This window comes from Microtus oregoni, unplaced genomic scaffold, assembly GCF_018167655.1.
Source record: "Microtus oregoni isolate MIOR12 unplaced genomic scaffold, Mior012 000025F_ref0000491, whole genome shotgun sequence".
Classification (NCBI taxonomy): Eukaryota; Metazoa; Chordata; class Mammalia; order Rodentia; family Cricetidae; genus Microtus; species Microtus oregoni.
Genome location: NW_024543084.1, coordinates 18,201,861 through 18,227,187, shown reverse-complemented (window position 1 = coordinate 18,227,187; position 25,327 = coordinate 18,201,861). Strand labels below are relative to the sequence as shown.

General features: G+C 41.9%; 1 protein-coding gene across 2 annotated transcripts in view; it reads left to right on the top strand.

Moving 5' to 3' along the window:
* The window catches only part of Pbx3 (PBX homeobox 3), a 192,369-nt gene that overhangs the window by 160,021 nt on the left and 7,021 nt on the right, over positions 1–25,327 (top strand). For both annotated transcript variants that reach the window (XM_041675103.1, XM_041675102.1), the window contains exons 5-6: positions 2,078–2,213; positions 25,057–25,222. In XM_041675103.1, coding sequence (XP_041531037.1) covers positions 2,078–2,213; positions 25,057–25,222 — 302 coding nt within the window. The remainder of the gene's footprint in view (positions 1–2,077; positions 2,214–25,056; positions 25,223–25,327) is intronic.

Genomic DNA, 25,327 nt, shown 5'->3' with positions numbered 1-25,327 from the left:
GTAAAAATATTTTTTTAAGAAACAGGAAAGCAAGCCAAGTAGTGGTGATGCACGCCTTTAATCCCAGCACTTGGGAGGCAGTGGCGGGCGGATCTCTGTGAGTTCAAGGCCAACCTGGTCCACAAGAGCTAGTTCCAGGACAGCTAGGGCTGTTACACAGAGAAATTATGTTTTGAAAAACTTTTTAAAAAAAAAAAGAAAGAAAGAAAAGAGAGAGAAAGAAAGGGAGGAAGGAAGAAAGGAGGGAAGAGAGAGAAAAGCTTGAAACCTCAGCCACTTCTTGTTGCACTTGGAGGTAAACCTGGGACAGTTTGTGAGGGCCACACCCTCTGTCATCTGACCCCTCTTTCTCTTCCAAGCTGTCTCCATGTTCCCTGACTTTTTCTGAGCCACATTCTCTTTTAGCTTTTTAGACTAACCAAGTTCTTTTGCACCTCTGCTCACTTCCATTCACCTCTGCTCTTTGTCTAACCTCTAAGCATTTCCAGGACTCAGATTGGTTTCTTCAAGGAAATCATTCCTGGGTTATAGCAGTGTCCTGTGTCCCTGTTATACACTGCCATTTCTTCTTACACTTTTCCTTCATGATACTTTGTGTGGTCACTGTGATGCAAACCTGCTGATTTCTGTGTTCTTTGGGGAGGGGGGTCTTTGAGACAGGGTTTCTCTGTATAACCCAGGCTAGCCTGCAACTAACGCTGTAGACCAGGCCAGCATTGAACTCAAAGAGAATCGCCGGCCTCTGCCTCCTTAGTGCTGAGATTAAAGGTGTGTGCCACCACTGCCAAACTGATTTTTTTTTTTATTTAATGTCTTTCTACCCTCTTCCTGCCCTCCAGGTGCCTGTAAGTTTTCTAGAACATGTCTTTTGTTTGTTTGTTTCAATCTCCATGTGTCTTCATTTAATACCTAGAACATATTAGGTGTTTTTGTTTGTTTGTTTGGATTTTCGAGACAGGGTTTCTCTTTGTAACTGTGAGTGTCCTGGAACTCACTCTGTAGACCAGGCTGGCCTTGAACTCACAGAGAATGGCCTGCCTCTACCTCCTGAGTGCTGGGATTAAAGGCATGCACCACCACTGCCAGACCCACATTAGGTCTTGAATAAACTTTTTGAATAAAGAATGAGGTGAATTGTCTTCATATTCTTGTACTTCTCTAAGTGATGCTGTAGCTGGGCTGTGCTTCAGAGGCTGCCTGGAGTCTCTCATAGCTCTCATACTGATGGCTTAGAAGCCCACGTTCTTTTTTGTTCTTTTTTTTTAAATTTTTTTTTTATTAATTTTTTTTATTGAGAAAAGGAAAAAAAAAGTATCCGCCTCCTCCCAACCTCCCATATCCCTCCCCCTCCTCTCACCCTTCTCCCCCTCCCCCCAAACTTCTCTCCCCCTCCCTCTCCAGTCCAAAGAGCCGTCAGGGTTCCCTGCCTGTGGAAAGTCCTAGGTCCGCCCCCCTCCGTCCATGTCTAGGAAGGTGAACATCCAAACTGGCTAGGCTCCCACAAAGCCAGTACATGAAGTAGGATCAAAACCCCGTGCCATTGTCCCTGGCTTCTCATCAGTCCTCATTGTTCGCCATGTTCAGAGAGTCCGGTTTTATCCCATGCTTTTTCAGTCACAGTCCAGCTGGCCTTGGTGAACTCCTATTAGATCAGCCCCATTGTCTCAGTGGGTGGGTGCACCCCTCGTGGTCCTGACTTCCTTGCTCATATTCTCCCTCCTTCCGCTCCTCATTGGGACCTTGGGAGCTCAGTCCAGTGCTCCAGTGTGGGTCTCTGTCTCTATCTCCATCCATCACCAGATGAAGGTTCTATGGTGATATGCAAGATATTCATCAGTATTGCTATAGGATAGGGTCATTTCAGGTTCCCTATCCTCAGCTGCCCAAGGGACTAACTGGGGACATCACCCTGGGCTCCTGGGAGCCACTCTAGGGTCAAGTCTCTTGCCAACCCTAAGGTGGATCCCTTAACTAAGAATTGTGTTTCCGTGCTCCCCTGTCCAACCTTCCTGATTAATTGTTCCTTTGGGTACCACTGATAGCAATGACTTACTTTTCCTTCCTGCTTTTGTCATAGACGGAAAAGGCGGAACTTCAGTAAACAAGCCACAGAAATCTTGAATGAATATTTCTACTCGCACCTCAGCAACCCCTACCCCAGTGAAGAAGCCAAAGAGGAGCTGGCCAAGAAATGCAGCATCACAGTGTCACAGGTGAGGTCCCTGGGGCGGGGCTTTCCCGGGGTGCAGGCTGCCTACTCCTCCAGGGCCTCCTCTGCTTATTAGTACAAGAATCAAAGCTTAGGTAATGTTTAAAATCACTAACTGACAAGGAGTAAAGATTCTATCCATCTTCTGGCCCAAGTGTCAATCTGCTATTGATGGGTAAGTGTGCCATGGGGAGAGGCATGGTCACTCTCCTGTGCATGTCATGTAGGCCTGGCTCCCTGAGCAAGATAACTGACCAAGCTGCTTCAATAAAAAACAGTTTATTTGTTCCGAAAGAAAATTGAATTTTGGGTGAGAGCCTCAGGGTTCAGAGAGCCACTTGTGGGTAGTTATGCTAATGTTGGAATCCTGTGGGTTTTGTTCCGTTCTTCCTTCTCACTCAAAGTTGTACTGTAGGTTGAGACATTTCAAAAAATATCTAACTAACTATATCTGTAAGAACATAAAGATAGTCTTCCTCAAGGCTGGAAAAATGGCTCAATAGTTACTGCACTTTCGGAGGACCTGGATTTGGTTCCCAACATCCACAGGACAGCTCATAACTATCTGTAACTCCAGTCTCAGGGGATCTAATTTCCTCTTAGGGTCTCTGCCGGCCTCAGGCAGGCACTCGATGCACAGACATGTATCCAGGAAAGTCATTCATACACATTAAATAATTAATTGATTAACTTAAAAAATATATATTCCTCCTTTAAGCTGTATGTGTGTGTCTATAGGTATAGACTTGTGATTATTTGCTAAATATTATGGTAATTATTTATATAGCATATTATATTAGATTTATAAGTACTACGAGATTATTTCATATGCAGGAGGCTGTATATAGGTGAAATGCAAATACTAAGCCATTCATGTAGCTTGAGAATCTTCTGATTTTGCTGTTCCTTGGGGAATTCTGGAGCCCATCCTGATGCAGTAACTAAAGGATAAAAGTAAATATCTAACTAGAATTACCTTTAGAATAAAATTTTATTCAGATTTTCACATTTTTGTTTATAGATTGCCATGTAAGTAACGCTTCCTTTTAGAATGAATAATGATAGTATACCAGTTCTGGCAATGCTGAGCTTAAAGAAAAGCTAACTTGCCCAGCGGTGGTGGTGCTCGCCTTTAATCCCACCACTCAGGAAGCAGAGATGGATGGGTCTCTGTGAGTTCAAGGCCAGCCTCGTCTACAGAGTGAGTTCTAGGACAACCAAGGCTATACCATGAGACCTTGTCACAAAAAAAAAAAAAAATGAAGAAAAAGAAAAGAAAGAAAGGTTTCCAAAAGTTTAGCATCCAATAGAGACCAATGATCAGAATTCTAAAACAATATACTCCAACTAAATATTAAATTTATTTTTCTGTGTCTTCGTTACTGTCTCAATACTGTGAAGAGATACCATGGCCAAGGCAACGTTTATAAAAGAAAGCATTTATTTAGGGGCTTGCTTACAGATTTAGAGGGTTAGTCCATGATCATCATGACAGGAACGGACAGGCACTGAGAGCTTTACATCCTCATTCATAACTGCAGGTAGGAAGAGAGAGACAAGGCCACAACTCCCAGTCCTTATACACTTCTGTCAACTGGGGACCAAACATTCAAACATGAGCTTGTGGGGGCCATTCTCATTCAGACCAACACATTCAGACCTGCTATATTATGAATATAATTCTCTTATACACTTGAACCCAAAATTAAAAAAAATCCCCTTTGGATTCTAACAAAGGTCTTATACTAATGTCTTATGTGATCCTGAGTTTATGCTGATTTTGTTTTGTTGTTGTTAGTCTTATTACATAGGGTCTCGTTGTGTAGCCCTGGCTAACCTAGAACTAGCTCACTAAGATCTGCTTGCCTCTGTCTCCATTACTGCTAGGATTTTAGGCCTGGGGCCACCAATTCCGACTCTAGACTGATTTTTTTTAACTTTCGTTTTAATGTTGTTTCCAGAGCAACTTCGATTTGTAATTAAGATTTCATTTAAGGCCTAATTTCCTTCACTTATTAAATTGTGGTGTATTTTGATCCCTGCCCAGTTTCTTTTTAAAATGTTTCATTTAGTGTGTTTGCAGGCACATTTGTGCTACTGTGTGTGTGGAGTCAGGAGAACAACTTTCCTCTCCTTCCTCCTGGATTTTAGGGCTAGGACTTGAGTCTTCAGGATGGCCAGCTTCAAATGTGTTGTAATTGATTTGGATTTCCAGGTACAAAGTTATGTCTAGTAAAAAATGCCTCTTTCCGGGCTGTCTCACTGACTGCCACTTGAAACACTGAGTATAATGTGCTAGATTTTAGGAAAAAGCAACCCAAAAGGGTTCCATTTGGGTTTTCTGGGGCTTGGTTGTTGAAGTTGTTGAATAAGGAATGGCTTATTTAGGCCACAGTGTAAGGAGACAGCCCTTCATGGGAGGGAAATATGGTGGCAGGAATATGTGGCCATGGGTTGTAATATGTTCACAGTCAGGAACCAGAGAGAAGTGAACTTTGATCTCCATTGTGTCTTGTTCTTTTTATTCCTTTTGGGACCCTGGGTCATGGATTGGTGCTACCCACATTCAAGGTGGGCTTTACTCCTCCATTAAACTTCTCTGAAAATGACCTCACAGAGAGTCCTGGGTGCAACTCATAGATGACTCTAAACCCAGCCAAGCTGAGCATAGAGATTAAACAGCATAGTGCATGTCCCCAAATGCTAATGTGAGCCAGCTGACAGCCAGGTCTGCTTTCATACTTGAGTGTTTTGGGTCCTTTAAGGTGTTCTCTCACTCTGTGTTTGTAGCTTTTTAACAATGTATCCAGCACCAGGAATAGCAGACATTATGTCCTTTACAAAAGCTCTATAATCCAGATTTTTTGATAGCTGTAGTATGTAGCAATTTGTATGCAGTTCTAGGACATACTCAGTATATGCTTGGGAATTAGAAATAAAAGGTTCTCTTCAGCCTGTTCTTCAGATTTCACTTCTAAAGCAGACTGGGAACCCATTTAACAAGTGTTCTAAAATGCTGTGTGCTGCATTCATTCACATTTGTGTCTCTGCTTTGGGAAGCCTTGAAGCAGCTTCAGTATGGCCTGGCGTCCTGCCCACACCTCCATGAGGGGATTTAGGCCTGGGTCACCACACTGAAGTATTTTTTAAGCATGATTTGTTTATGTGTGTGAGGGGTTGTGGGTGTGCAGTGTGCAATGGCACATGCATGGAGTAGGTTCCAGTAAGTACCTTCTGAACCGTTTTGCTAATTCGAACCTGGTTTTTATGCTTCTTGTCTTTATTTGAAGTGAAGGCTTGCTGTCTTGCTTAGGCTGTCCTCGAACTTGTGGGTATAATGATCCTTTCATCCTCCGAGTAGTTGGGGTTACAGGTGTCCACCCTCACACCTGGTCACACCAGTGCATTTGGGTTGTATTTTGAAATCCTCCTAGGAATTTTTAGGAGCAGGTGAAGATATGGAAATAACATAGAGATCCTCACCTGTCTAAGACTCGCTTCCTGATCTTGTCTCTTCATGATAGACTTTCATCAGTCAGTGTATGCATTCATCTAAACTGTGACAGCTTTCCAAGTTCACCTACTTCCTGTCTGAAAAACCAACTTTGCCGCAAATCCCTCTTTCCTTATCTCTGAAGTGGATAAAATAGTTATTCTGTTAAAAACATTGGTTTCAATCCTTACAGCTTTTACTTCAAGTTCATGAGAAGTGAAAGCAAATGGTTAATTTTTTTTTCATTTTATGTGGGTGTTTTACCTTCACGTGTGTCTATGTACCATGTGCATACCTGGTGCCCACACGGGCTAGAAGAGACCATCAAATCCCCTAGAACTAGGATTACAGACAGTTGTGAGCCACCATGTAGGTGCTGAGAGTCAAACATGGTTCTTCTGAAAGAGCAGCCAGTGCTCTTAACACCTGAGCCGTGGCTCCGGCCCTTAGTTAAGAATTTCTGTTTCAGGTCTAGCAGGTCCTGAAAAGAGAGCAATGTGCTCTAAAGCAGAAATACACTGAGACACCAGAACATATGCAAATCTACCTTCAAATACTGAAAACAGATGACAAGAACAGGGCAGTTTTTGATATTTCATATAAAACTGAAATTTTATTATTATTTCAGCAAATATTTTAATAATGAAGAATCAATAGGAGCTAGGCATGGCAACCCATATATACAACCCCAGAGTATGCGGGTCTCCTATAAATTAATAAGGAAAAGGCCCTACAGTCTCTGTGCCTTTCTAGTGACAACCAATTTGAAAAGTGGGAAAGACCTCAGTGATGTCATAGACTATCTCTACAAGTGCTCAATTAGATGGAAAGATCCCCATTCTCAATAGCAATCAGGAAAATGTAATTGAAAAACTATAATGAATCACTTAATTTCCTAGATTGGCAAAAAGTTAAGTTTAAGCATACCCAGGGTTATAAGCCTGTATACAGCAGCAGGGACCTCTGTTTCCTGCCAGGGGACTGGTTATTGTATCCACTTCAGAAGTGCCCATGCAGTCAACCCACAGTTTCACGTCTAGATAAAACTACCCTGGAAAACCTCTTGTCTAAAAGATATACTAAGACATTGGAAGAGTCAGCAACACTGAAATATCTGAAAACTTGAAGAAGACAATTTTTCATTTTCCTAAAAACACTGGTAAACACAGTACATTCCCACAGTGGCATATCTACACCAGTGGGAGGAGGAATTTTAATGTGTGTCAATTCCAGTTAGTGTGTCCTAGAAATATCATGAAAATGCAGATTGCAGAAAAAACAAAGTGTATGGCCAATCTCCGTGAAGTCAGAAGTGGAGACACGTGATCAAATACATGGAGAAGGAGAAGACTGACTAAAGGCAGAGTTAGCCGAGTGCGGTCAGGAAGGAATATTCAAAGCACTTCACTGGAGTTAATAATGTGTGTTTCCATCTGAATGGCGAGTTTGTGGGCACTGACTTAATTACCATTCATTATAAACCTATGTATATAAATTAAGAAAGTCAGACATGGTGGTGTGTTCACTCTTAGTTCTAGCACTCAGGCAGAGGCAGATGGATCTCTGAGTTAGAGGCCAACTTAATTGACACAGCAAGAACTTGTCTCAAAAAAAAAAGTTAAGTCGAGGAAGTCTTTGTCAGTTGTTCAACTGATACTTGACCTTACCTAATAGAAATATGTACAGATATTTTCCAAAAGATTCATACTGGAATGTTTATAGCAGTGATAGTCATGACAGCCAAGACATAGTACAGACATCCACAAATGGGGAAGTGGAGACATTAGTGTGGTTTATTTGGACTGTGATTCAGCGGTAAGAATGAGTTACATCTCTGTGCATCTCCATAATGCTAGAGGATCATGATTCCATTTATAACAAGCTCAGTAACAGGCCATGTTACCCTGAGGGGCTAGAAGTAAGGGCAGCAGTTGCCTCTGGGGAGCAGTGAGTGGAGAGGGAAGAAATGCTTCCTGATCCGGGTGTTGGGTTCCTGGGTGTGTTCATGCTATGAAACCTGTCAAGCTCTGTACTTAGAATGCGCGCCTCTTTTTGTATGTACGTTTTCATGTCACCCAAAGTGTCCATGCACCGTGACAATAAACCTGCTCTTGAGATTGTGTAAGCTTCTGTGGGGAAATATAACAAGAGATAAAACAAAGGGATAGCAAGTTAGAAATGACAGATGCTGTGGAGAAAAATAGAGGAGGGAGAGCATGAGCTCTGCTTAGTGGTGAAGGAGGCCACCTCCTGAGAAGTCTTCGGAGAGTTGGAGAGCTGACACGATGTGTGGCTGATGAGGAACTCTTCAGCAGAGACCACAGCAGCCTGAGCAAAGAGTCTGGGGCGTCCACACAGCTGCTAGGCAGTGGGCATGACTGTGGCTTTTACTCTGAGTCGGATGGGAAACAGAAGAGTGACCTGTCTCTAACAGGACTGCCACGGTGACTGTACTGGAAACGATCGTGAGGGTGAGTGGAAGCAGATACCAGCCCACATGCAGCTGCCGTGATCCAGGCAGAAGATGATAGTGACTTAGACCAGAGTGTCAGTGGTGGAGATGATGAGCTGGGCTGAGTTCAGGGTACAACCTGCAGGGTCTGCTGGCGGTAGGAGGTGGCTGACATTTTTATCCTGATCATCAGGGGGATAGAGTTGCTATTAAGAACAATGGGGAAAGATTTGGGAGAGAGGTTTTGGAGAATAGGGTAAATATTTCCTCTTGTCTGTATTAAGTTTGGCTGTGCCTTAGCTCTCAAGCTCACATGTGTAGTAACATACATGGATAGGAGAGTAGAGACGAAACCTATTGCAGTCCTTCATTAATTCACAATGGCATGCTGTAAATGCAAGTCCTCCATTTAGAATTCAGCTGCGCCAGAATGGAGCCTCCTGTTATAAGGCTCAGTTCAGCTGAAAAGCTGGAATTCCCTTTCATACAGTAAACTGAAGAGTCACAAAAGCTGTTATTGCGAATTTCACATGCACCAAGGCTCATACTTAAGTTGTCACATATTCTTAATTAGTGGAGCAGATATTAATACACTTTTACTTTGGAGTAGCGCTTAACCCACATGGATTATTCAAGTTAGTAAGACACAAAGCCTCCATTGTTCTCCTGATTCCGATTCTGAGTCTGTCTTCTCTGTTAGCTGTTTTTAGAATGAAAAATGTTAACGTATTTTTCATTGCTGTCGTAAAAGTACTATAAGGAAAGAAGAGAACTAGAAACAGTAGAGGTTAAGTGGCATTGGGGTCAATTCTTCATTCTTGCCATTAGCGTACCCCAAAGCCTTGCACGTTGGTGCACAGGACCTGTCTGTTAACAGTCCAGCACAGAGGACACAGCCCTGCTCCTTACAGATAAGGGACGGAGGCTCAGGAGTGATTTGACAAGGACTGTTGCAGGCTTTCATAAGTGGTGAAATTGGGGTAGAGATGCTTGATAAAAAGGAAGAAAGTGGATTGTCACCTTTTTCCTGCCAGTGGCAGTGTGGTTCCTGCATCCCAGGGCCCCAGGCTCGAGTCTGGCTGTACGTACAGCCTGAACTCTCAGGAGGACTGCTTCCTCTCCCTAGCTACTGGGGAGAAGCTAGGCTAGTTAGTAGTCTGAGATCTCTTACTCATTAAACTACTTACTCCAAAGCAGTGAATATTCAGTAAGCTAATTAAAATTTGTAAGTAAGATTTCCTTATTAAAAAAATCTATTAAAACAAGAAGACGACCATTAAAGTAATTATTAGAGCAGGAAAAAAAAAGATGACTATCAAATTACCATATCTGCTTCAGCTGTCCATAAAGGCCTTTTCAGTTGCTTTGGCAGCAGACACCAACAGAAATGGGTTTCGGCTGTAAGTGTGCTGTAGATAGACCAGAAGCAGCTTGGAGGAAAATGGCTGCTATTGTGTTACAGAGGTTCTTTTCCAGTGTTTTAAAAGATGACAGACTCTCATGTTCTAAAAGCTCCTATTTTGTACCCTAGTGGAGATGCGAATAGAAGAGCCAGATGTAAAACTATTAGAGTGCTTTGAATGGGCTGTAACACCTAGTGCAGGCCAGGGATAACCTGAGTTATCTGAAGATGGGGCTGTCTACCCTGGTTGGTAGGGTTTGCTCCAGGAATGTCAAGTATGCCTGTTTCAGACTGGGCTTTTCTAAGGGAACCTCTATCACCCCTTGTGATACCCAGACCTAAGAGCAGAGGGACTGTTCTGTTGCCATGGTAGACTTAAGTGGTTTTGAATTCTTCTTCCCTAAAGGAATCTTCATCTGAATGTGTACCTGCCAGCTTTGCCTCCTTCACTTTACCCAGTTCTGTTCTTCCGTGTAAACGTGTGTTCCCTCCAGTCCCTCCGCATGCCGTCTCTCATCACTGCATCTCACCTTTCTAGAGCCTCTCTTCTGCGAGGCTTGTCAGGGCAGTAGGCTAATCTGCAAGTCAGGGTCCCAGCAGAAAACAGATGGTGTGCTCAAAATAGAATAATGTCAGACAATTTTAATAAAGTGTCTATTTATAAAACTGTGGGCAGAGTGTAGGGAAACAATGGATGATGCTGGCAGTTGGTTCTGTTGCTGCCTCTTAGCCCCAGGAGATACAGGAAGGGTTGCCAGGACCTAGGAAGGAGGTTAGGTGGAGAAAGAAGTAACAAGCTCTGAGAAGAGGCAGCTTTACAGCGAAGATGCCAGGGGAGTAGGTACTGTGGCCTCCTTTTCTCTCATCTCCTACCAGCCTGCAGCAACTGGCAAGCCTGAGGCAGAAGGCAGCCCCAGGGCCCACAGCAGGGTGGAGAGCAAGAGATAGGAGGAATCAAAAAATAGATGGAGTAGCCTAAAGGCAAAGACCCAGATCAGTACAGGATGCATGCCCAAGCCCTCTGGCACCCCTCTCTGCGAGTCTGTGATGCTCCTTTCCAGAAGCCTTTTCCAAAGGTGCTCTTTACTGCCTTTTCCTTTTCTATTGGCCACTTCTCTGTCCCTGCTCACTTATCAGCTGTGCCCAGACACACTGAGGAGAGACTTACTTCCTTCTGACAGGAAAGGCCCTGTAGGAAAGATGACATGGAGAAGATGTCCTCAGATCACAAAGGAAAGACAGTCTTAGCAAAGAAAACTATCATCACCAGGCTGGTCTGTCAGGTGGCCATAGCGAGTTTTGTCCTGTGGAGGTGATGTTCTAGGAATCAAGATTACTGTCTCCAAACCATCCCTGTGGCTTTGAGTGAGGCTTTGTACCTCCACCTGCTTTCTTCATGTGTATGACTGGACTAGCAATAGAATTATGGGGGCTTCAGAGAGAAAATACTTGGAAGTCACCTGTAGGTGGATGTAAGAGTCAGAATGTATAAATGTCAAGTATGTATGTGTTTCTCTTATGGTCTCTACCCACAAGAACCATGGAAAAATGGTGTACCGATTTCTGTTCCTTCAGAGCTAGCTTCCCTTGATGATAGTTTATGCCCTCCCTTGCCTAGTCTCATAGCTCCTTTTCCTCCACAACTCTTACCATAATTAATTCTGAGCATTGAACTGTCCAGTGGTGTTCGTTTAGAGGTGGTAAATTCCATGTTGTTTAGAACTGCTTGTCTTATTCAGTGCAATATTCTCAGTGTCTAGCAGTGTCCAACCCAGACATGAAATGCTTACTTGGTAAGTGGCTTAAGATGGTAGATGTGGTGCTGGAATGTCAGAATTGACCTTGACTGGGGAGAGCCTGCACTTGTGAGATTGAGTGGTTTAGATGTCTTACTTGTATCTATTAATTAACTTACTCAATAGCATTCAACTAGCAACTTCAGAATCATTGGGCAATGTTATATAATGAATGCCACAGAGATCCTGCCCTTGGGGCTCACATTCTAATTAGTAGAGTCATGTGTATGTATATATATGCACACATGCATGAGTACATATTCAGATTTATATGTAAGTGTATTTGGTATAACCCATATTAATATAGTTCATATAATTACTGTAAGTGTGAGCAATTGTATGAGATATCATAATATCAAATGAAAAGGTGTGATTATTAGGCTATATGTGTGTAGTGTTAGCTGCTATCCCATAGAACAAGAAGTATGCTGAAGAGATGCATGATGAGATTTGTGAAAATAATTCTAGCTCCAGCATTGCATATCAATTTAAATGTACTAAATGAATGCTTTGTAAATTTTATGGCAGATTCCAAGCCCCGATTCAGGAGGAACTGTAGTCTCCACACAGAATAAATAAATAGTAATCCACACTAAGCAGTCAAAACAAAGGCATCCAGAGGGAAAATAAGATTGTGCTAAAAAAGCAACACTTACACCATCCACTAACTGAACTGAGTAATAAAGCTGTGACAGGGAGGGCCGGCATCATCAGAGATGATTTAAAGCAAATGTCAGCTGGGAATTCCATACCTGCCAAACATGCTTTTTGATAGAAGTCAAATAAGATTTTTTTTTATCAAAAATTGAAAGAATTTGTCTCTCTTTTTCTTTAAAAAAATATATAAAAGCAATTCTTCATAGAGAAGTAAAAAGATTTCCAACAGGATGGCAGATGTAGGAAATGGTAAGCAGAGGGTCGCTGTGTGGGTCTGAATGAAAATCTATTGCATAAGGATCCTAATGTCCTACTTTGTTTATAGCATGCACAGAATGAAGACATGATTATAATGCCCTGTAAGTGATGAAGGGGACTATTTTAAGGTTCTTGCATTTTTCTGGAAAATACCAACTAATAAAGTGCCAATTAATGTTAAACTATAGAAGTCAAGAATGTGAAATCTTTAGTCACTTCAAGAGTGCTGAAGGTCTATATGATTGTCAAATAAAGAGGGTTAAAAAGAGGCAGGATGAAACAAATTAGAAGTACTTATGAGATAAGATTCCCAAATATATCAATAATCATACGATAGTCTAAGTAAGCAGAAAACATAGTCAAATAAAATGAAAACTATTTATTCTCTGAGAAACATACTTAAAATATAAGGACGTGGGGCTGGAGAGATGGCTCAGAGGTTAAGAGCATTGCCTGCTCTTCCAAAGGTCCTGAGTTCAATTCCCAGCAACCACATGGTGGCTCACAACCATCTGTAATGAGGTCTGGTGCCCTCTTCTGGCCTGCAGGCACACATAGACAGAATATTGTATACATAATAAATAAATAAATAAATTAATTAATTAATTAATTAATTAATGAATAAATGAATGAATGAATTAATTAAAAAAATATAAGGACGTGGGAAAAGCAAGGGTAGTAATCTAAAAATTGTAGAGCAGGCAAGCAATAGCCAACAGAAAGCTATACCAGATTCAAAAGGCTTCAAGACAAAAGGCTTCACTGGTGAAACAAAATAATGTTCTGATAGTAGCTCTACTTTTTTGAGCACAAATAATATCAACTCACACCCATAAAGCCAAAACTTCAGTAATTTCAAAGAAAAATTAAACCCAAAAATTACAGCAGAATTCCATATTTTTCTGTTTCTGAGCAGCAGATAGACACACGTGCACATTTTAGCACAGACACAAAAAAGTGCCTTTTACGCTTTAGTATGTATAAGAATGAGCCAAAGACCTGTTAAAATGCAGATTTCAGGACCCTGTGTCTGTAAAGTTCTGAACCAAAGGGTCTGACCTCCTGTAGATCCTACTTTAATACTGATGTTGATGATTCTGGAACATTTTAAGTGTCATCGATAGAGAAGATGTAAACACAAGTTCTCAGTTATATAAAACACTCTATCCAACAATTATAGATATATATTTCAATGTTTGTCCATTTTAGACATTAGCTATATATTCTAGGCTAATGAAACACCTCTAACGCGTGTTATTTTTCTCTTTATTTATTTAGGTTTTGGGAGGGACAGGTACTCAGGTAGCCCAGGCTGACCTGGAGCTTGCTGTGCAAGTCTTCATCTTCTTACTTCCACCTGAGTATGCTGTAACAACAGTGACGTTCTACCGTGGGTGGCTTCTTAGTACATTTTGAACAAGTTAAAGCAGAATATGCTTTCCGACTACAGCAGAATTAAAGTAGACATCAGTAATAAAAGGACACTAGAAAATTCTGTTTGAATGGAATTCAACCAGTAGCTTTAATAACCTCTGGGTTAATGCAGGATCTACAGTGTAAATTTGAAAACATTTTAATTAACTGATAACAGAAATGCAATATATTAAAATTTCACTGACTTTTCCTAAGGCCTTACTTAGAAATGAATGTATAAATTCAAATACACATGTATAATGTATATAGAATATGTATGCATAGATGTATGGTGTGTGTACATATATATATATATACATATACATATTATATGCATTCACACAGATGGCTGGAGGTAAATGATAGGGAACCATCTCAGAATGTTAAGGGATACTAATAGGAGACTAGAAGAACAGAAAGAAGAAAATAGGAAAAGTAAAAGCAGAGATGACCATAATTGAAGAAAAATAGACTACATCCCACCAAAACCAAGCACTGCTTCTTTGAAAAGTCTGTCTTATGGAACTGGAGAGATGGCTCATGGTTAAGAGTATACACTTCTTGTAGTGAACCACGTTCAGTGTCTAGAATCCACATGTGGCAGCTCGCAACAGCTTGTAACTCAGCTCTGGGGCATCCAATGCCTTTGACCTCCAGGTTATCTGCATTCACACGCACAAACTCACAAAGGGACACACGTAGGTAAACACTTGAGTCTTCAGTCTTTTAGTGTTCAACATGAGCCATGTGTGTTTGAAGATTTCATTCTTGGAAATAGAATGAAAAGACAACTTTCTAAGTAGAAATGAGAGCCTAACCGAGAAGCGAGTAACTAGACCTGTTCTGAACTCAGACCCGCATGGTTTGCTTGTCTGCTCCACCATTTGCTAGTTGCATGCCTGGAATATTTAGTGAGACTCTTTATGTCTTTGTTTTCTTGTTTATAAAATAGGGAAAATAGTAAAACCTACCTCATTGGGTTGTTAGGAGGATTGATAGTCACAGAGTACTTAGCATGGCACTGCACTCTTAGGAAGTCTTGGTAAATGTTACCACGTGGTACTACAAGAGGATGGGTGGTGACCAACAGAATGAGAATGAAGTTAAGATGGTAGAGTGGTAATTTTCCTTTTCTCGTGTCTTACTCAACTTGCTAAACTATTGTCCTTCGGGTGCACCAGCTCCTAGGCGAGTTACTAGCCCATAGCAGACAGTGGGAGTGCCCTCTCATGTCACATATTCAGAGTGCCAGGACCTGGAGCAGGCTGTTCAATCGAGTCATGCTTTATGTGTAAAAGGAGTGCTGATGTCTCTTGGCGAGATTTAGTGTCTATTGAGATCATCTGTGTAGACTGCACTGTAGAGTAGTGTGTCATGAGTACCCTGCCAGTACTATTTAGTGTCCACTTAGACAGCATTTGAGGGTGAAAGCTGATTATTTGGGACAGGAGCTAGTGGTTCTGACCTCGAACAAATCAGGGTTCTAACCACAACACCTAGCCCCCAAGTTCTCACAGATTCCAAAAGCCTGAGATCCAGGGAGAGGAAGGAATGAGTCTGTTCTTAGGCTCTCACGACATAGCCCTGCTGTATTCTTTACTCCTGTGATGCGGTCTTGGTGAGATGTGTTCATGTACGTTCAAGGGCAGGATTCCTTTTGAGACTAGATCTCTCCTTTTTAAATGAAGTCAGTCAGGGGCCAGTGTTCTTAGTGTGTGAGAAGCTCTAGGATGACCTCCAGCATTGTAAGAAATAATAATAAAGAGAAGGAAAGAAAGCCAATGACATTTTTCTGGATTTTTCAAAAGAAACTGGCATGTGTGTGGTAGGTAGTAGTGGTTGGCTAGGACTTTTATATAGGGCTGAATAAAATTTTATGTTTTTATTTACTGGCATTAGATTTATATGAAACGTCTCAGGGTAAAAATCTGCCCTGTTATTATTTAGAGTACCCTTGAGTTTGGATTCTGGGATGCTGTGTTGCCCAGAGACAGTTCCACTACTGAGAGCAGCTCTGTAGTTGTGATGCCCCCGTTGTGAGATGTTGTGGCTTCTCTAGAGCCGAGGAAGGAAGCCATGGAGTGTTTACCTAACCTAGATTTATTTTTAGAAGTGGGAGAAATGATTTTTTCTGAGGGAGGAAAGAGAAGTAATCTTAAAGGGCGCACCATCTGTGGAAGCAGCTCTCAGCACGGGTTTTAGGAAGATGAGCGGTGCTGTCCTCTGCACAGTGGCTGCAAGTTTATAGACTCGCAGATGAGCCTCTTTGTAAATGTCACGGGTGGTTATCAGTCTATCATGCTGAGAGGAGAAAGGGCGAAGCCGAACTGTAATGTGTCAGCACATTCTGGCGATGAAAATTTTTCACAGCTTCAAAAAACAAACAAACAAACAAACAAAAATATACTTGACAAGTAGATCTACTTTAAATTATTTCAGATAGTGTGGAAGCAGAATCTTAAGTTTTTTGGTTCTACCGTTAGAGGTGGACTGTGTCTCAAAAGTTGGTTTTTTTCAAGCCAGTTATTATAAATTTGGAGTTTATTTTCAAAAATGGAAATTTAAAAAGTTTGGATTATTAATTTGATCCATATTTTAACCCCATAGGGTTTTGCAATAGAAAGATTAATTTTCACAGCAGCACCATGAGTGGGCATCACGACCCTCTTGTAGCCCAGGACAGGTGAGCCTTAACTCTCATGACTAGCCCATAGTCAGGCAGGAGTTCGCAGCGCTGGGATGGCTCTGGTTAGCTCTCAGGCCCATTTATCTGTCCTTTGGAACCCCTGGGGACGCATACCATGCAACTGTCTAGGCTTTCTGCCCTTCAGAAGCTACCGGACGCCTGCCTTGCAGGGCAGAGGGGTGAATGAGTTGAGGCTTAGTGTTTACCAACACATTTACTTTAAAACAACTTAGATTTGCTTTTTATTCTTCATTTAAAACTGAGCTACAGCATGGGAATGAGAATTTATTGATTAGGGAAGAACTATTTGATTGAGGCAAAACATTAACCATGCAGATACACTGCCATGTCCCATTTTACACAGATCGCCATTTCAGTTTTCCATAATGTCTGTTTAATTAGGCACACTACATAAAGCATGCATCACAAGTAAACATGAGGAGACACATTGGCAAGTTTGTCAAGAGCTGTGCTTCATAAATTTTCAGTTTGTTAATTTTGATAGTGATGCTTCCGCGTTAGCGGACTCCTCTCCCTGACGCCGTCTGTGCAGAAGCGCTGTGAAGGAAGAGCTTGTACCTTGCACTTGTGCGGGGAAAGTCTTTAAGTGATGGTTTCTTCTTTATTTAATGTTGGTATTGACATGATAAATGAATGTGGTAGAAATGGGAATGGAAGGTAGAATTAAAACCAGCTGATCAGTTAGTGGCCTGTTGGTGACTATACAGACATTGTAAATGGGTTGGCTTTTTATTTTAACATAGAACTTTTCTTAAACACAAAGCTGTTGGGAAATTTTAATGGCTTGAGATTTACAAAGAGATTTTAATTTTGTATTCAGAATTCTCAAGCCTGATATTTGAAACCTCTCTCAAACAAGGAACAAGAGTTGATTTTTCCTGTAGGCTTGGGGCCAGCATAAAACTCCTAAGCGTTAGACTTTCCAATGGTATATACTTACTGTACCGTGTTGTCTAGACTGGTCTCGACCACCCAGGCTCAAACCATCCTCCTACCTCAGCGTCCATGTACTGAGACTACAACCATGTGTTGCCATGTTTAGCCTCAGTAATTGCCTTGGAAAGCAAATCTGCATAATGGCATTTCTGTTGACAGTGAAGTGCAGCCAGGACAGTGATTGCCCATTGACATGGCGTCTTGGTGTGTATGAGAACACCACACATTACCGTGTTTGTACAGATAGAAGTACTTTATAGAAATCTTATCTGCCAACAATGTCTGCCCTTAATCATGCCTCCTTTTGATGGTTGGGATGATACTTTCTTCCTGTGTGTGAATGCAAGTCTATGTATGTATGCATCTATGTCCTTCACACACAACGACTGCATATTGTATGAAAGGAAAACTTAGTTTTCCCCCTCTTCACAGTATATTATGAATAATGTCATGTCAATAAGTATTTCTCTTCAACATGATCTGTAATCAATGATTGTTTTCCATCATTCAGGTTCCTATAAATTTTGTCTTTTTTGTTGTTGCTGTTATTGTAAGTAGGAGTGTGGTAAATATCTTTGTACAAGTATCTGTAAATTCCTCAAGATAAGTTCTTATAATAATGTTGGTCAAATGATATATATTTTGTTGGTATCATCTCCAGAAAAGTTATGCTAAATAATAAGTCACATACACAATTTTTTTCTTTACTCAGAACATCTTTGATTTCCTGGAGCTGACGAATTTGTTCTTGGTCTAGTGCAAATGTTCTTTGTGTCCTATGGGAATAGTTCCCCGAGTGAGCCCCATGCTTACAGTGAAGGAAGCCTTCTCCAAGTACACCCTGCCCTAGGGTTTCCCTTCTATGGTCACAAGAAGGATCAACTCCTAGCTAGAGTTAGCTCAACCACTTCAGACAACATTCTCCAAGGAGACCCTGGTAATCCAAGCAGGAGCTGAGGATGTGCCCTAACGCATCTATACAGAGGCTTAAACCTCACTGATGGGCCTTTGTATGAGTGCGTGTTCTCCTTCCTCAAACCCAGCTCCTTACAGTTGCTGCGGGAAGCTTTATGTCACTTGTTTTTTCCTTCCTCCCACCTCCCATCCCCCATTCCAGAAGAAATAATTGGCCCAGTACCTCAGAGTCTTTTGAGGCCCTCTTTGGTCCTCAGAACAGGGTAATATGAAGCATATTGGTAAAAACCTATGCTTCATTCAGAATTTTATAACCCCTGCCTCTCTGATCAAGAAATGCATGTATAATAAACTTACATTTATTGTTCAAAATAAGTACTTTTATTTACCAAAGTAAGTATATTTGTATTGCTTTGACCAATTTTAGATTAAGTGCAGTGACAGCTTAATCCAGAAGGAAATACCAAACATGTATAACCTTATAATTATAGGAAATAAAAACAATTTAAATGTTTAAATTTCCATATATTTCTTATGCTATGCATAAAAATATATTGCATTAGGATAATGTGGGAGAGAAATAAAATGGAAATATATTTTAAGAACAAAAATGTAAAATTCTGAATCTCAAAAAGCAAGTGTGTTTGTTTGAACGTGGATAGTGGTATTGAATTGCTATGCTATTGTATTTGACCACATTTTAAGGAGTAGTGTTGCAGTTTTATTTTGAAATGTCAACATTTGTGACATACTGAATAACATTGTTTATAACTCTAAGACTTATAATGAAAAATTGTGCATGCCAACTTTAAAAATGTACAAGGAATAAAAAAATATGTGAGCAAGTACATGATTTTTCAAAATTACTTTAGGGAGGATTCCAGCAAATGCTCACAGACCCTCTGCACTAGACAGGCCAACTCCAGCAACCCTCACCATCAGCCATCATATTGTGGACCCTGGGGCTGCAGTGGTGTAAGACCTTCTAGGCACACTGGCGGGCTCTACCTGTCCCTTCCTAAGCTACAGCTGCCCCACCTGCAGGGATCTTGGCTGTCACACATCCCAGTGTCTCTCTCTCCCTTACCCGAAATGTTGCTTACTCCTTGATTGTCCTCTCAGATCTCACCTCTTCCAGAAACACTGCTAGATGCTTCCAGCCTCTTCCCTGAGAATGGTTTTTCCTGACTCTTTCACTACCAAAAGAGAGATGGAGACTACACAGCGGTAAAAAATAATGACATCTTGAAATTTGCAGGCAAATGGACAGATTTAGGAAAAAAAAAAACATTAAGTGAGGTGACCCAGAGCCAGAAAGACAAATATAATATGTATTCACTCGTAAGTGGCTTGTAGACATAAAGCAAAGAAAAACTAGCCAATAGGCCACAACCCCAGAGAAACTAGACAACAAAGAGGACCCTAAGAGAGACATACATGGATCTACATAGAAAGGAGAAAAAGACAAACTCTCCTGAGTAAACTGGGAGTATGGGTATCATGGGTAGGGTAGAAAGGGAGAGGGGAGGGAAAGGGGGGAGTGGGGGAAATGTATAGCTCAATAAAAACAATTTTAAAAAAGAAATACTAGAGATCGTTAGAAAAGAGAGCTATGGGGAAGGATTAGAGAAGTGACTAGTCCCTAGGGTCTGGGAAGAGGAGGCACTGTGCTATTTGTGTTGGTGTGAACTTCTGCAGGGTTTGTTGCTGGAATTCAGACTTAATCAAAGCACTAAGGAGTGGGGTGAAGTCAAGGCCAGTTCACTTGTTCCCTACTGAGGAAGTGTCCTCTCTTTGTGTCTCCCTGTGACCTCATCACTGTCCTTCAAGTTTTGCTAATTGTTTTGGGGGCTGGCTTTGCTTTCACGATCATATTGTAAAGCTGAACTGGAGCCACGTGGTTACTTTTCATGCTCTCCACAGTACTAAGGCCAATACTGACTATGACGTCCTCAGGAAACATTCTTAGAAAATGCTGATGGGGGAGTACTGGGTTGAGTTCTGGTTCCATCTCAGAATTTTGCTGTGTAATTTGGGACAACTTGTAAATGGTCTGGCTTTCTTATTCCTTCACTGATAAAACACGGTTGATATAATAGCTACAGTGGTCAGATAATCCATGTGCCTAGACCACCCACACACCTAACTTTTTCTGCAAGGAGGGTGTATTATTATCATGCTCATTTTAAGGGGACTCAACTTGTTGAAAGTCATTCAGCTTGTAGATGGCATAATGTAGATTTAAAAGCGGAGTGTGAGTCCTAACCATTTAGCCTTTATATGGCCACACCTACATTTGAATTGACTATTTGAGTTGAAAGTTCAAAATGAGAGGATAAGGGGAAGCCTTATAAAGAAGGCAAAAAGCTTTCCAACTAGTAAGTCACCATGGGGATTTTCTTGTTTTGTTTCAATGCCAGATATTGAACCCAGGTCCTTTTGCGCATGGCACCACTGAGCTACAGTTCCAACCCAAAAACAGCTTGGATTTTTAAAGTGGTGGTCTGCAGAATGTAGGTGGGGGACGTGCATGGCCACAGCATGTAGAAAAGACTGGAAGCTTTTTCTGTCACTTCTGGCCTGGGAGAAAGGTTCCAGAGACATTCAGCAACCCGCACTATGTACCCTTCCCTCTCCTCTGACTTCCAGAGACTCTACCTGGGGTTGGGCACACTGAGCATCAACAAGAGAGTGCTAGTGTTATTTTTCTCATTTTTAATTAATCTTAAAATTTTTGCCTGGCCCTTTGGCTCCTTCACAGGCAGGGCTGTGGATCTTTGATGTGAGACTCAGAAGGGAAGCACAGGACAGCATATTCCATTCCCTTTTACTAATTTCCTGCCTGTTTCCACTGTGGGACCAATATACAGACCATCACAGTTCAACTGTAGAGCAGACCGTCCTTAGTGGCCCGTTCTGCAGCCTGCCCTGTCATGAGCACTGTTGCAAGAGGGGTCGTGTACCCTGTAGCTTTTTTGCTTCCCACTGAGTAACCATAGGTCTTCTGCAAGTAATTGTATCTGTTTAAAAGATGAAAACCGTTCCTGAATTTAGGTGTCAGTTTCTTTATTAATTACACTGCTCTCGGTTGCGCTGTGTGAACTTACTAGCTGATTACCACAGTTTCCAAATCTGCAATATCAGAATGTGTGTGATGTGCATATTTTAATTTGAGAAATAGTTTAACATTTCTAGATATTCATTTAGATGTGGTTATGCAGGTTAAACATAACATACGATCACTGCTTCTTTCATTGCTTCCAATTAAACCTTGCTTGTTAGTTTAACCTCTAGGTAATCCCATCAAACAATAGATGTCAAGGAAACACTGCCCACAGTAGCTGCAGATGAGTGGCCATTAATTTTAATTGCCTTGATATTAAAGATTAAGAAGTATTGGGACTGGCAGAATGGAAACGATCTGATGTCAAGCAAACCCACTTGCTAAAGCTTCCCCAGGCTGCTGGTGATATTAAAATTTTACTGTGAGAATTAAATAAACCTTTATTAGTGATGACTGTTGTTTGATTGGTCCAGGGGTGTGCATAAACAGAGGATTCTTACATATCCAGAGATGAGGCCTTCCATGGTAGAGATTCCTCAATTACGAAACTGTTAATAAAGCTGTAATCTGATTTTCTAGGCTAGGTTTCATTAATGTATTATAGCTTCTCTGATTGTCAAGGTAATATTAACTACAAAGTACTGAACCCAACAGAGAATTGTTGAGAAGGAGAGAATTCTAGGATGGGCCTTTGTTGCTAAATTCAGAGATGGAAAATTTTCATTAATTATTCTTAAGAAATACCAATTTCCCCCTTAACGGGGACTGTCTCCCTTTGCACTATAAACAATATATTCAATACTTAACTCTTTCTAAGACCTGCCTGGTCAAGTTAGGAAAGCCAGAGGGCTGCTCTGTGTGAAAGCAGCCATGAGCATGCTAGCTAGAGATGAACCTCCTGGGCTGAGGCTGGGAACTATGGGAGGTGAGATGAATTCCAAGAGAATTTGTGTTAACCAGCAGTGTCAGAACTTGAACCTTCGGGTACTGTTTCTATCCTATTCTTCAGGGGTTGTGGTTGGTTGGTTAGTTGGCTTTTGTATTTATGAGTTTCCTTCCTTTATTCCTCCCTCCCTCCCTTCTTCCTTCCTTTCTTCCTGACAACTTCTCAGGCATTGAAGGCTGGCCTTGAACTTAATATGGAGACAAAGATAACCTTGAACTTCCAGTCTTCTTGCCACTGCCTCCAGAATGCAGGAATTGTAGGTTTACACCACCATGCCTGGTTTGTGTGGTGTTATGGATGAAACCTAGGACTCTGTATGTCAGGCAAGTGCCCCACAAAAACTACACCCCAGACCCATTTTTCTGTTTTTAGAATGACATTATTTGGGGCTGGAGAGATGACTTAGTGGTTTAGAGCTCTTGTTGTACTCATGGAGAACCCAGGTTCAATTCCTAGTGCCCACATCAGGTGGCTCAAGCTCCTGTTTCAGGGGGTCTGATACCGGCCCGCTCAAGCGCCTGCACTCTGTGGTACACATAAACACATATAGGTATACATACATACATGCATACACATAAAATAAATTAATCTTTAGAATGACATAGTTCTGCTATAGAAATGACGTAAGGCTCGCCGATGCTGGTTCTTTCTGCATAGAAATCCCTCTTATGCCCCATCTCCTGCTTCAGACCTGAGCCCTGCACCAGCGTTGTCTTTTCTCCCCTCCACTCTGATCTCCAGCTTATCTGGACAGACTCTGTGTTGATTCTTTCTCCAGAGTATCTTCCACCAGGCCATCCCTGTGCACACTTGCTGTAGGCCTGCACTATAGAATGAATATGGAGAGGGGTTAGGTCCTATGGTTGGAGCATATGGACCTCATTTCGTGAATTCTAGTCATCAGCAATGAGACCAGTGAGTGCATGAGAAGGAGAAACAGATTTTTTTTTCCATCCAGAATGAAGTATTATGCCCACTCAGGACTATCCAAGGATGGAGTCAGGGATTCTGCTGTTGGCATCACATCTGGGGTGAGGACTGAGAGGGCGCATGGAGAGTAAAGAGGAGAAGCTCCTGCCCTTCTGCTTAAATAGGGTGTGTCGGAGGTTATGGTGGGTTTTATGGGTATCTACACAGATCTAAAATTCTTCATAGAAGTTAGGAATAGAAAGAGTAACCACAGAGTCGTCCATATAGAGAAGATCACTGAAGGTTTTGAATGAGGATGAAGAGAAAGAGACGATGCCCAAGAGGTGATCCTTGGAGGAGACAAAGGGGGGGGGGGCAGAGAGACGGAGGAGGAAGAGGAGGAGGAGGAGAAGGTGGTGTTGGAAGAGAAAGGGACAAAATATGGAGGAACCATGGAAAAAAATGAACCTCTGGCAGAACGTTGCTGAGAGGCTGATCATTGGGCTGAGGACAGCTGAACAACTACCTTGTTCTCGACAGAAACAGCCAGATATGTAGATCTCTAGTGTCTCGATTTTGGGTGGGTTTTCCTTTATTCCTGTCTGGGGAGCCTGTGCTGTAGCATTGGTCCTCAGAAGTGCGCTTATGTGTGTGCATGTGTGTACTCGGTGCTCCTAAGGCAGCGTATGGACAGCAGGGAGGCCATTGCTGTCTCGGTCTCAGGGATCCCCTGCCAGGACTTTCTAGCCTTCTCCAAAAGGGCAAGTGCCATCAGCTGAAGAATGAGAGCACCATTTCCAAAGCAATTAAAGACTTGGCAGAGGCGGCCAGCGGGCTGCCCACTATAGAAAATTGGGTTGGAGGGCTCTGAACTGCATCCCATTATTTGTTTCTGCCCAGGGCCCCCCGAGGAACTCTTCTGTATAACACCTAGGGTAGAACAAGGGCCCTGATACTACACCAGCAGTTCCTCTGCTGGATGAGTAGGCCATTCCTAGGAATATCTTTAAGTTGTCACGTTAACAACAGAGAGGCAGACTCCAAGATACAGTATGGGCATGCCTTCTTATATATGGCTGTGTGACTTTCAGTGTCTCTACATAGCTCGGCTACAGATACCTAGGTACATGGAGTGGCTCTAATCACTGAGCATTGGGCTACAGTTTTGCTGTCTATGAGCTATGATGAAATCAAACATCTTCCAGCATCCTCTTTTAAATTTGTACTAGCTGCCATCATAAGAGGTTTGAAAAAAAAAAGAAAAAGAAAAAATATGTATTCTACTTTATATAATCAGCCATTCCTCTGCATTTGCATTTGGCTTTATTGAGATGGCTTGAGTTTTCAGCTTGAGGCTTCCCACATAGTCACTGGCAGAGCCTGAGAAGCCATCTTGGCAGACATGCAGTGTCTTCCAAGGCAGGAGACAAAGGGATTTTTCATCCATTATTAATTGATGTCCCTCTTCAGCAGACCAAACATGATTCTACTATATAGCTGCCAAAAATTGTTCCAGGTCCACAAAAGAACAATAAGTCATTCTTCAAGTGCGCTTCATGATACCTAATCTAACAAATGTTTCCAGTAGCTTTTCAGCTTCTTTTAACAGTCTCATTGCTATGTTTGATGACATTGGGTATTTTTATGAGCAGTGGCCCCAGCCATTGTAGTGTTCCCATGGCTAGTTCCAGGAAGCATTGTTCTTCCAGTAGAGTAGAAAGAGTATGCCAAAATGGAAAGCGAACCCCTAAAACTGTTAAGCACTACCCATATGGTGTGAAGGCAGGGTGCTGTGTCACCCAGAGGCTCCCCTTGTCATCCCAAGTAAGGACAGGAAGTTTGACTTTTTTTCTTTGTGACTTCTCTACCCTTCCCATTCCATATTCCTGTACTTGGTAGGTGTCCAACTGGTTTGGCAACAAACGAATCAGGTACAAGAAGAACATCGGCAAATTTCAAGAGGAGGCCAATCTCTATGCTGCAAAAACAGCCGTGACAGCTGCACATGCAGTGGCTGCAGCCGTGCAGAACAACCAGACCAACTCACCCACCACACCGAACTCTGGTGAGTGTGACACGTTCACTCAGCCAGACAGTCTTCTGCCACTGTGCCCCATCCCATAGACTGAAGCCGCAGCCTCACTGAGCACACAGTGGAGCTTAAGGGGAG